This window comes from Semicossyphus pulcher, unplaced genomic scaffold (genome assembly GCF_022749685.1).
Source record: "Semicossyphus pulcher isolate SPU_LCO1_2020_fin unplaced genomic scaffold, fSemPul1.0.p SCAF_16, whole genome shotgun sequence".
NCBI lineage: Eukaryota > Metazoa > Chordata > Actinopteri > Labriformes > Labridae > Semicossyphus > Semicossyphus pulcher.
The window spans coordinates 1,645,323-1,658,290 of NW_027211670.1; the positions used below are offsets into that span (position 1 = coordinate 1,645,323).

Sequence of the window (12,968 nt, forward strand, 5' to 3'; positions counted from 1 at the left end):
CGTTTGATTCCAAGTGTCATTGACTTTACTCAAGTGTGACGTAATTCATGATTTTGGGCATTTGGTTGCTTGTATCTAGTTGTGCAGATAGGGAGCACTGAAGAGTTCTTACTGTAGTTTTACAGGAAATACATATAACATTTTTGTGAAACAGTGGACATTTCGTGAAGAAACAATGCGTAAGAGTGATTCTTAAACTTGGGGTTACTAACTCATTATCTCCAATTCTAAATGGCTCTTAATAGGTTTGAAGTATAATCAAAAAAAAAAAAAGAAGAGCTGACAAGCTAGCAGCCCTTTCCCTATGATATATTTTGGCATGTCACAGTGGGAAAAGAACCTTTAAATAATAAATGAAGCTTTAGCTCATGCGCAGCAGTGTTTCTGCGCCTGGCATTTTGAACAGAACTTTCCAGACACTTACTATTAAACCTGGTAGATCATATGTTTCTTATTCAGGAGACATAAATTCTCCTAAGTTATAAATGTTTACCTGGAGAAATGAGAAAGACAGGTGGTTTCGCATCAACTTATGTGAAAACACTCACCCCTCACTATTTTGTGAGTACCGGATGAGCAAATGATCGTGGACACAGTCCAAGACTTTGGCGACAAACGGGCAGTGACAAATAATGTTGATGTACTGAAGACAGATTTCCAGCAAGTGTTAAATATTCAGTTATCACTGCTAAATTCTGAGTATGCTGGTTTAGCTCAGCCCCGTGTACAAGCCCCGGTTCGGCGTCTCGGGTTCGTCTCCCGCCCTCGACCAATTGCCGCATGTCGTCCTCACTCTCTGTTCCCGTTTCCAGCACTACCCACTGTCCCTTCTCTCTAATAAAATCATAAAAGGCCAGTAAATTTATATCGATACTAAATTCAGGATATATGTCTAATTCATCTACACATTAAAATATGTTTTTGAGAGATTTATTGCTCCATGAGTGACAAGCTGAAGTTTAAAAACACTCTTTTCTGCAATAATTTACATGGTATGGACAGTAATATAAACAACTTAATTAATTAATTAATTTAATTCAACCATTTTATGCAAAGGACAATTTGTCAAACTTATAAATATGTATACGTATAGCACCTAAAAACCATACTATATGCGAGTCTGTCATCCATTTGATTGGTAGTCAATTGATTAAAATGCTGATTAGATCTAAAAAAATCAGAGCACATTTATGGCTCTGTAAAGATACATTGCAGCTCCAAATGAATAGTAATTAAAAAAGGAATCAAAAGACTGGTGATATTACATTAATGTGGAGTACACGCTTGTATAATTAGTATTGCAAATTCTGCGCTTATTCCTCCTAATGAAGAGAAGTTATGTCTGGACAAAAAAAGCATTTCACCCCAGATGGGACTCGAACCCACAATCCCTGGCTTAGGAGGCCAGTGCCTTATCCATTAGGCCACTGGGGCTAAGTAATTGAATGGCAGTCATTAATTCAATAAATACAGTAGCTCATTTGAAAGGATACTCAAATTTCTCTATATTCTTTAACTACTTAAGTCAGCTAGCAGTATTAAGCGTATGTTTGTATAACTAGTTGTGATAAGTTACGCTACTAACGCCCTCTGGTTCAAATCAGTTATTGAATTCTTGTTAACAGCTACCGAAATCGTACTCAGTTTGCTGATTAAAACCTTTCCTCGATCAATTCTTGTTTCAGATGCATTGGGATATGTTTACTTTTAGTTTTAAACATTAATGACGATATAAGTTAATCATTTCAGCGTGAAATATTTGCTCAGAAGCGTTGGAGAAGTTAAGTGAAAACTCCCTTTGATCTTGCCTGCTGACAGCTCTCTCCAAGCAGGAACCAGCCTCCGTTGTTTTCCAGCCTACTCCGGAGGAATGATACTCTGTTAGCTCTTCAGGCAGCAGCTCCCGAATTATCTAATTAACGTTATTTGGCAAACGTTTTTTTTCTGTTAAATGATGAATTTACTACCGTCTAATCCGCACGGGAATGGGCTTCTTTATGCTGGATTCAACCAGGATCATGGTAAGGAGCGGCGCTGTCATACGTTTTTTTCCTCCCAAATGGAAATTGGCAGCGTCGTGGATGCTAAGCTAACTTTGCTAAACCGTTGAATTTCATAAATTAGCCACAACTTTGTCATACAAAAGCATCACCTTTACATTTTCTAGCCTTTACATTATTTAACAGTAATGCCACAGGGCCGCTGTCACGTTAGAAACGTTAACATAAAACGCCGAACGTTAAGTTAATTTTAGCTTTAGCGTTAGCCAGTGGAGGCTAACATTAGCTGACGTAGCTAACCAGCTAATATAAACGGCAACTTTTTTGTTGTCAGCTAACCAGTTAATGTTAGGTCCACATGACAAGGGTTATTTGCACACATGGGCTTTAACTATTCAAATGACAGCGAATACGTAGCTACTGATGCAGGTGAACTAAACTTAAAAGCTTATCTTAGCTGAATGTTAGCTGCATCGTACTATCATTCCTGTCGTGCTTCGTTAGCCCAAAGGCTAGACCGTTCGCATTATAGCTGATTTCGCTGTTATTACCGTGTTATTTGGTAAATGTTAACTTTGGTCGCCAGTTTTCAAAAGTAAAGTCATTTTTTCTTTCATTGAATTATACTCAGCGCTGTTATATGTTCGTCGCTCCCGACCCACAGACAGGCCGTTAAGTTTAAGTGTTTTCTAAATTGGTCTTACTTCACATTAATGTTAAGAAATAACTGGTGCCAGCTAGCATTGTCAGAAGACAGGATTGTGTAACCACCGATTCACTTAAACTTTGTAAAATGTCTGTGGTGTAACGTTGTTCAACTACAAAGACCAAAGACCTCATGTGACCTCATAAAGAACCAGCTATGGCGCTCAACATCACAGTCATCATATGTCAACATACAGTGTGGCAGTTTTACATGAATTCTACTACAGGTTAATCATTTGCCCCAGGCTCTGTGTCAGCTTTTTTTATCTGTTCTAGGTAACGTCTAACTGTAATGAGCACCTGTGTTTTAATGTTATGTTTTGTTATACTCTATAAGTTTAAGGTGTTATGGCTGATTCCATTTTAATTATATTGTAAAAAGCAGCAGAATAATGTTACCTCCAGTTTGTGATCAATTTATGAAAGCCATTTTGTCTTTGTGTGTCTCTACAGGATGTTTTGCCTGTGGGATGGAGAATGGATTTCGTGTGTACAACACAGATCCTCTTAAGGAGAAGGAGAAACAAGGTAACAAGCTCTGTATACACAGTGTTTATAATTGGTACAGAAAAATGTTCCATCTTGACTTATTTTGTCGTTAGTGTGTATAACTTCATACAAGTTTCCTGCACAGTCTGCCAAGTTGTAACGTATTGATACTTTAAGGGGAATAAGCAATCAAAAAATCAAAATAGCTGATTAATTTTCTTTTGATTTACTATGGACACCAATCAACACGGATGGAACATGCAGATGTTATTGTATACCTTGATTACATTTTGCATTTCGAGAATAAAGTTAAACTATTGTGAATAAAGTTGAGATTTCAGTTTAAGTGCTTGGCATAAGAAAATACAAATCAGAGAAGAATGGTTTTTATTTTATTAATTTTGCATTTTAAGAATGAAGTCCAAAATTCTCAAAATGTAACATTTAAAAATAACTTCCTCCTCTGATTGATTCCTTGTAATATCTGCCACCAATCCTGAAATCTGATAGATCTTTCTTCTCCCAAATTTGGATTTTATTTTACAAAACACAGTTTTTAAAAAGATCTTATCACAGACCTTTTTGTTTTTGCTTGCCTGGATGTTAAGTCTCTTCACGCTTACTTTCTACAGAATAGTCTATAAGCTGTGCATAAATATTATGTGTAATAATTTTAATTTTTGCCCCCCTGTTAACTAATAACAGAAAGGCAGAAGCGGGAAGTTAAAGTGATGCCATGATGTTTGGTTTATGCAGGGGTAGTATTTTAACATCATGCATAAACATTCATTGTTTGTAATAAAATAAAATAAATGACACTGCAGACAATTTATTACTGAAACTGCTTTAAAACATTTAATAAAAAAATATGACAATACAGTCATTATACTGAGTGGTGTGCAGCTAATGACGTCCTTTCCTAAAGCTTTTTGGCTAATGACTGAAGGAAAAAAACAGCCAGTGCTGCTGCACACAGGAACAAAGTATTGTGACAGCACTGCAGCTCCTTAAATATGGAGGGATATAAGAGGAAGTCTCCCCCAAACAGGACTGAAAATGTGACTCGGCACATGACTTAGTCCGGAGTTTCTTCCTGGAACTGACCAATACAGCACTCGTTCATCGGCCCAAGTGTGGTCTTTCATTTCTGTGCTAATCCATCTGCAGTTCTTTGATGAAAGTCTTTACAGCACATTGCAGTAATACACTGGGTGGGGGTTGTAGTCTCATTGTGAGTAATGCAGAGGATTGCTTGTCATTGTGGTCCACTCTGTTGTGTGGAGATGAGCCATTAGAGATGAGTAAGCAGCAGAGTGCAAGTATTATATGAAGTGCAGTTTGCAGTCAGTTGTGATGATAAGAGCTGCATTCCCTTCATAGAGTAAATAACATTTATGCTTATTATTATTCACCACCTTTGCTGTTGACTTTCAGAGTTCCTGGAGGGCGGGGTCGGACACGTGGAGATGCTGTTTAGGTGTAACTATTTAGCTCTGGTGGGAGGAGGAAAGAAACCCAAATACCCAACCAACAAAGGTATGTTTGTCTGAAAGGTTAACAATGTGGATTGATTGCTTTTTTCCTCAGCAGCAGCATTGTTTGTACTGGAGTTATGCCAGGGCTTGTGATCTGTCAAATGCTAGCTTGTAGTTGCATTTTCAGGATGCAGTAGAGCCTGATCGATATATTATTTTGCCACAATTATCGGGGTGATATCGGCCTATCACAGATGTATTGGTATATGCTTTCCACTATAGGCTGACATATCATAATTTTTTTTGCACAACATAAAATACAGAAAACAAAGCTGGAAGGCAATTTAGGAATGGTGTCATCATGTAGCTTGTCCAGCAGAGGGCACTCAGACTCGGACAATCCCCTCAGCACTGTCTGCAGCACATGTAGCAGAGACTCACAAAAAATCTCAAATTTCATTCCAGCTCAAAAATTCACTTTATTCACTGCCATATAAATAAACAGCACATTATCCCCTCTCAAATTGTATTAGTCCCAAAAATCCCATATCAGTTTGTTCCTAATCTCTATTTACAGTTTCTACATAAAATCGTAGAATCTGTGGGCACATGACCGCATTTGGTACAGGAAGTGTTCTGCTTTCAGTTTGTGGTACGTTTGGTCAATACTACTCGGACTACAATCATGATTCAGCAGGCTAAAGCAGGCGGAATCAACAGATGAACGGGCGCTCCTCCGGGGGATGGAATGAACCAGGAAATGACAGCGTTTATTTAGCAGACATATCTGGAGGGAGAATTTCACTTCACTTTGATCTGAACACACGGTCGCTTCTCAAGCTGCTAACTGGACTGTAAACAATGCAGCGCACGGAGAACGAAGTGTTGGCTGGAAGTCGTTTATCGCTAAACGCTGGCTGAACCGGACACGCCCAACATGTTCACCATTGCTCCCGGAGGCTTTATCTTTGTCAAACTGTAGCCAATTAGTTCTGAGATTGATCTGGTTGTAGTTTTAGTATGTGATTATGGGCTATTATGGGCACATCTGTTATAATAATTAATAATTTTGTCCTTCTGGTTTTCCAACAAACTTTAGCTGCTATGGTGACACAGGTCTTGCATGCAATATCATTCAATGCAGTATTAAGTCTTTGCGCTGAACCCTGTAGTATTTTTTGTTAAATACCACTCTTGTTATAGTCATGTGACTATGTTGAGTATTCTTCTTTTTTCGTTCTTTCTCTAGTGATGATCTGGGATGACCTGAAGAAGAAGACAGTTATTGAGATTGAGTTCTCAACAGAAGTGAAAGCAGTGAAGCTTCGGCGCGACAGGTAAAAGAAGGACCCTCACTAACCTGAAATGTGAAGCTGATTCATCCATCAGGGATGACTTCGTTCATTTAGTCTCTGTATAAATATGCTTAAATACTCTGGAGTGGGGCTTTAAAATATTTAGTTTTAGTTTACTTTTTCCAAAGCTTTTCTCAAATTAACCAGGCAGCAGGTCTGTGGTAATGAGGCAGGGTTACACTGTTATATTTTGACAATGCAGCCATACTATCTGAGATCTCTTTAATTGATTTTCTCCTTTCTTTATCTGTCACATTATCGTGTGTGATCATGTTATTTGAGTGTTGAGTGTGTGTTGCTTCTCTTTTGTTCTCAGGATTGTGGTGGTCCTGGACTCAATGATCAAAGTCTTTACCTTCACCCACAACCCCCATCAGCTGCATGTGTTTGAGACCTGCTACAACCCCAAAGGTCGGTCCGCTCTGTTTAAACCTGAAGATTTTAAAGGGAAATTACTGTAGTTTTGAACCTTGGCCCCATTTTTTTTAGATGTTAGACCCCAAAATATGTAAAAAAAACAAAAACAAACCCAGGTTTAAAAATACCGAATTTGACCTTTAAATCTGCCTGTTCTGTTCTTGAGCTGCAGCCTCTGTCAGCAATCATGTACTGTATTATGCAGCAGCTATATTATTTTAAGCTGCATTTTCATTTAATGCTGCAAACATGTCTTTAAGGGTCATATAAAAATGACAGCTTCACTAAAGATTGTTTAAGTGTTAATAAACTTTAACTTTTTCTCCACTTTTTCTCCTTCAGGTCTGTGTGTGCTGTGTCCCAACAGCAACAACTCTCTGTTGGCGTTCCCTGGGACTCATTCAGGTCACGTGCAGATAGTCGACTTGGCGAACACAGAGAAGCCCCCTGTTGATATCCCCGCCCATGAGGGGGCGCTGTGCTGCATCGCTTTAAATCTGCAGGGCACAAGAATAGCTACTGCATCAGAGAAAGTAAGCCATGATTGGGGCGGGAGCAAAGGGGCAAAAAATATTGTTGCATGTTGGAAAGCTTTAATCGTATGTTTCTGTTGTTGCTAATCCGTGTTGTGTTTCCACAGGGGACTCTTATTAGAATTTTCGACACATCGGCAGGTCAGCTCATACAGGAGCTAAGAAGAGGCTCTCAGACAGCTAACATTTACTGGTGAGCACAGAGCCATGATGCTCGAATCTTTACCTTAAAGCACTGCAACACATGAACAATGTGAAGTGAAGATTTAAAGGGGGGTTATTATGCTAATTTCAAGCTTCATATTTCTCTATGTGATACCTGTGGAGTAGCTTAACATAATTTACAGTTAAAAAAAACTCCTCATGTTCCTCATACTGGTGCTTTGTGTAGGCCCTCAGACAGCCTCTGTCTGAAACGACTCAGTCAGTGCTGTCCCTTTAAGAAACCCCGCCCCTGCAAGCCCGCTTTCTTTTGATTGGCCAGCTCTCCGAAGCCTGCTGACATCACAAAGAGTAGAAACAAACTGTCCTGGCGTTCACAGCAGCCTGGAGATTACTTAGACATGATTTCACCTACAGATCTGAAACTTCACCCACGTTAGTACAGACATCCAACATTGTAACCATATATATACGTCTACAAATGTGAAACGGCAGAGTTCCCCTCTTTAAAGGATGTTAAAGACTTCTGAAAACATCTGCCAAATGTCAAATCAGCTTCTTCTACTGAACACTGAGCACAGACACACAAGGTAAAATATACTTTAGATTGAGTTTGGATTGACCATTTCTGATTCGCCCTCAAAAAGAATCTCAGCACTAATAGATTTTAGCTAAACACTGTTGCATTCATTTCTTTCTCTCAAGTTAAAAAATTCAACTTGCGCAGATACACCAGTGACCCAAATTCATGTATGTGCGTGATTTGTGTCCCTCAAGGGCATTTGCATTTAATTGCTTTCTTGTATTTTCTCTGAATTCTATATTGTATCCAGAAAAATGCACTTTGCTTTTGGTCTGAACACAACTTAACAGCAGCTTTTTTTCCATTCCCACACCAGTAAGCTGTGTGTTAGACCTTGTCGTTGCAGAGTCGGTTACAGAGTGATGCAACTGCAGGCATCCTTAATGGATGTCTGGATGACAGGGCTTGAACATGCACTAGCAGCACTACAGCAGATGTTGTTCCACACATCAAAACAACCGTTCTGTGTTTTTACTTTTCTGTTCCATTCTACTATTCCTAAGAACCCCCCTTGCTGCCATAAGACCATCTAACCACTGACATACTCTCAGTTTGAATTCACAAATATGAAGACAGATGTAAATGGTGCAACTGGGGCTAAAACTCAATGAACAGGAAGCACCGCAGCAGCAGAGAGCTTTAAGCCACATTAAACCACAACAACAGCAGTTACAGCCTCTGCAGGTTCTTACAGCGTACCATATAAAGCAAACAGGGCAAAACTAAAGCTCCATTGTTGAGAATGAATAGAAGTTCAAACCGCATAAACATCTTTATTGCCTATTCTCACTGTCGCAGTAAATCAAAACCTTGAAGGCATTTTGTCTCATAGTTGTGAGTGGCATTGCATTTGTCCCTCTCAGTCCCTGTAGCCTGCAGTAAAGACTCTAGAAGGGCAGCTACAGTCGACATGTGTGTAACACTTCTCATTTATTCCATCTGTTTGCCTCACAGCATTAATTTCAACCAGGACGCGTCCCTCATCTGCGTGTCCAGTGACCACGGCACAGTGCACATCTTTGCTGCAGAGGACCCAAAAAGGAACAAACAATCGAGGTGAGTCTCTGCTCAAGGCTTTAATTGTTTTCCAAACTGAAGATGTCTAATGTGTCTGTGTCGTAACAATAAACCTTCAGCTTTAAAAACTACAAATTGAGAGTTGTGTCCAGCTGATGTGTCTCTCTTTCTGCAGTTTGGCATCAGCCAGCTTTCTTCCCAAATACTTCAGCTCCAAGTGGAGCTTCTCCAAGTTCCAGGTCCCCTCGGGGTCTCCCTGTGTGTGTGCCTTTGGAACGGAGCCCAACGCGGTCATAGGTGAGTTCAGGTTGGAGGGTGGAGCTTTTCAGGATCAGTCACAGTTACAGTTCAGAGTCAGAGTCAGAGTCAGAGGGTATCTTTCTGTCCTATGTTTCACCCAACCAGCGAGTGATGTTTCATCCGCTGCCATCTTTTTCAGTCGACCTGAAAAGGTTTTGCTTTTAACAGATGAAGAAAACGTTAGAGACATAGGATTAAATATGTACCTGTGCTGACTTAGGACAAGCTGTGTCTGTGTGAAACTGCTGAAACTTCCTCACGCCGGTTTGACCACAGTCGTTTGTGTTTATTACCTTTGGTTGAACACAGGATACATCAGCAAAACAAATACTGACGTGTTGGTGTTCATTCGTTCATTGTTTCATCATAAAACAAATGTTGCTATGATTAACTTTTAATATATGGGTTGAAAGGATGCGGAAAGAACTACAAAAGCAGAGTTTTCTAAAAGTAAAAATTCATGCTATCACACTTTTTTTAATAGATAATTTCTGGTTAAACCTTAAGAGGTCAGGAGAATCTAAACGCTGATGGCTTTATGCATCACAGCATCACAAACATTTCATGCTCGAGTTAAAAATGAAACTAGCTTAAATAAAGCAAATTTGCTCTTCAGCTGTGTCTAGACAAGCTGCAGTGATTTCTTACAGTGTAAAGAGAAGGCATGTGGATTATGACAGTAGTAGTGACAGTCTTCCCCTTCACTACATTTTAGTGAAACACCAGAATAGCAGGATTTCTGTGTGTGACTTTGCTGACTGTCTCGTTTCTTCCCCTTGCAGCCATTTGTGCTGACGGCAGCTACTACAAGTTCCTGTTCAACCAGAAGGGGGAGTGTTCCAGAGACGTGTACGCCCAATTCCTGGAGATGACTGATGAGAAAATATGACCTTTGACCCCTCTGCAGACTCACTATCACACAGCCTGTTTTTTTTCCCCCCTTTTTTTATTTTGGAGGATGCGGGAGAGACCCCACACTGCACTTGTCCTCATCTTGACAGACTCTGTGACAGAGCATCAGATGGAGGACAAAGAGAGAGAAGCACAGACTTGTGGAAAGACCTCACAGCGAAGACGAACAAATCAAACAGGGATGCAGACTTTTGTCTCTCATATACTTTTGGGAGTTTGTCTCTGAACTGAGGCACATGGACGCCGACTTGACTTCCAAACCAAACAACAGAAAAAAGAGGGAAAGTTATTTTTTGAATGAACAACGTGCCGCTTTTTAAGACGTCTTCCGAGGAATTTACAAAGGATGGATATTTTTAATCACATAGATGATTCTGATAGTTAGACCGATTGAAAATACGGAGATTTTTGTCAACTAACACCACCTAACCTAACGATAGGGAGTGCCTCGAGACTGGAGAGAATCTGTATGTGTGCACATATTATTGTTGTCATATAAACATATGTGTGTTTGTGTATATAGCATTGTACCACAACAGGTGTTTGCAAAGCAGGACTGGAGTGCAGTGACTGTTTTTTAAGGTTCACAGTAACATGCTGAACAGACTCTGGTCCTGCTTTATGAAGCTTCACCTTTAGTATTACTAGAGTTTCTTATATTTGCTGTATAAACAACACGCAGACTGAACTTCTAACTACATAGAGCTGTACAGAATAGTAGCAGAAAACAAGTGTAAATTGTATTTTTGTTTCACACATCTTTTTTTTCATACGTGCAATATATACCCCAAATCGTTTTTGAGGTTGTGAAAGTCAATGTTTCTAAGTGACGGAGAGCTTAAAGACGTTTGTCATTTATTGGAAATTTACTTTCTTGTCGAGAGTAGAAGATTAAAACTCTTCACACCGTCTGTAAGCTAAATATGAAGCTACATCCAGAAGCTGCTTAGCTAGGCATATCATGAAGACTGGAAACATTGCTCTTAAAAAGTGCTCCCTCTAAAGCTACAGAAACCAAGTATAAACATAACTAGTATTGTTCAGGGGGTGATGTGCCTGAGTATTCTGAAGTTCTGTAATGGAGTTTTTACAGGCTCGTGTTTATCGAACAGAACCAGGCTGTCTCTTTCCCTTTGTTTCCAGTCTTTATGTTAAGCTTAGTGTAGCTAACTAGCCACTAGCTTTATTTTTACACTACAGAGATTAGCTTTACATCCATCTTCTGGTGTAACTCACGGCAACAAAGGTTAAAAGTGTATATCCAAAAAATGTTGAACTATTTGTCTGATCGTTGATTCCTACTGGCCGAGAGAGCCCAAAGAAAAAGTTCTCTGTTTCCTTTCTTGTGAAAAATACGATGAGAAGATTGATACCACTCTTTGCTGAATATGAAGCTACAACAGGAGGCTGCTGGGGTTAGCATAGCTTAGTATAAAGACTGGAAACTGACTTCCTAAAGTTTTTCCATAACCTTGAGTTTTTATAGTTTTTTGTTAATTGGACATAACCAGGCTAACTCTTTCCCCTTGTCTCCAGGTTGTATGTTAAGCTAACTAGCTACTAGCGGTAGCCTTTATCTTCTTGTGTAACTCACGGCAAGAAAGGGAATTAATATATTTCCCTTCCTATTTCTCAAGAGTTTCTGGAGGTGAAATGTTTCTACCTTGGAGGTAAATCGAAGGGAGCTTAAATGTTAAATTTTCTTCTCTGCAGAGTGAGATGAGATGATTGATACCACTCTTAAGCACTGTCTGTATGCTAAATATGAAGCTAAAATCAGAAGCCAGCTAAGCCTAACTTAGTATACAGCCTGGGAAAAGTAATAGTCTACTCACCTGCACCTCCTGCCCTCACTGATTAACAAAAGTGTTGGAGATTTCAAGTTGCTTTTTACAAACAAATGTACAGAACTACTTTCCTGGCCTGAAGTCATCCCTGTGACTTCTACAATTTGGCAATTTTGGCTTTTGTTCCGATTTAACAAACCTTTTGTTTCCAGGCTTTATGTGAGGCCTAGCTAGGCTAACAAGCTACTAGCTTTAGCTTCAGGTGTACCTTGTAGAGTGGCATCAGCGTTCTCACCTTCCTCATAGCAAGAAAGGAAATGATTAATTTCACAAGTTGAGTGTCTCTACCTGCCAAACTCACACGCACGGTTTCCATCTTTAATCAGAGAAACAGACTTTGGATGATGGTTTTCTTTTCTTCGCTGCAGCCCAGATCAACTGTAAACATATTAAGAATATTTTGCACTTGGTTCAAAACTGCACTTCCTGTTTCATGTCGATGATCAATCCAATAGAATTTAATCAAATCTTCTGAAAGATGGTTGATTGATCGCTCCACATGCTTCTCCTGACACTATTTTTTTTTAAAAACCTGTGTACGACTTATTTCAGTGCGTCTGCTTTACCACGTTGATCACGTCAGCTAATGCAGATCAGGGACTCTGAAGTGCTTTATGAAGGATCTGTTCAGTGTGGATCCACCAAAATGGAGCATGAACTGAAATATGACTAACTAGTTCTTTTCATTTCATTTGTCACATTAGTGGATTCAGTGCGTAAACACATTTAATTTGTGTTGCTTTCTTTCTGCATCAGATTGTACAGCTGCAGGTGTCACAGTCCTTGTCGGGACGCTGCACAAACTGAAAAAGCCAACTTGTTTCTGACACACTCAGAATGATTGTAAAGCCTACATTTAAAGTTGTGAATAAAATTTAACATCTGCTTTTACAGTTAAAGTTTACAGGCTGTTTCATGCCTTTTATACTGCAGGAACCAATCGGAGCCCTGACTTAGGTTTGTCACCCACTGTTGTACTTTAGTGCCCCATAAACATTTTAGAGGGTCTTTAAAGTCCATCTGAAATTTAAAAGCATTTCTCTCTCTCTGCTACAACATTCACATCTGCTGAGGAAGATCTTTTTTGAATTTCAAGATTGGTAGATCAAAATGCGTAAGAAAAAAATAAAATACCAGACACGAAAACTCAAAGTTGAACTCTATTATTGTACA

The 12,968-nt window shown here is 39.4% G+C and overlaps 1 protein-coding gene and 1 non-coding gene across 2 annotated transcripts; one reads left to right on the forward strand and one right to left on the reverse strand.

Moving 5' to 3' along the window:
• Window positions 1–1,361: 1,361 nt before the first annotated feature.
• On the reverse strand, window positions 1,362–1,434 carry trnar-ccu (transfer RNA arginine (anticodon CCU)). Its single transcript has one exon. It is a non-coding gene; the product is annotated as a tRNA-Arg (tRNA).
• Window positions 1,435–1,871: 437 nt separating this feature from the next.
• wdr45b (WD repeat domain 45B) lies at window positions 1,872–12,688 on the forward strand. The gene is made up of 10 exons (XM_069665102.1): window positions 1,872–2,021; window positions 3,159–3,233; window positions 4,629–4,730; window positions 5,919–6,006; window positions 6,341–6,435; window positions 6,784–6,974; window positions 7,082–7,167; window positions 8,674–8,775; window positions 8,912–9,033; window positions 9,819–12,688. Exons 1-10 carry the CDS (start codon window positions 1,952–1,954, stop codon window positions 9,923–9,925), a joined length of 1,038 nt encoding a protein of 345 aa, XP_069521203.1. The 5' UTR covers window positions 1,872–1,951; the 3' UTR covers window positions 9,926–12,688.
• The last annotated feature ends 280 nt before the right edge of the window (window positions 12,689–12,968 follow it).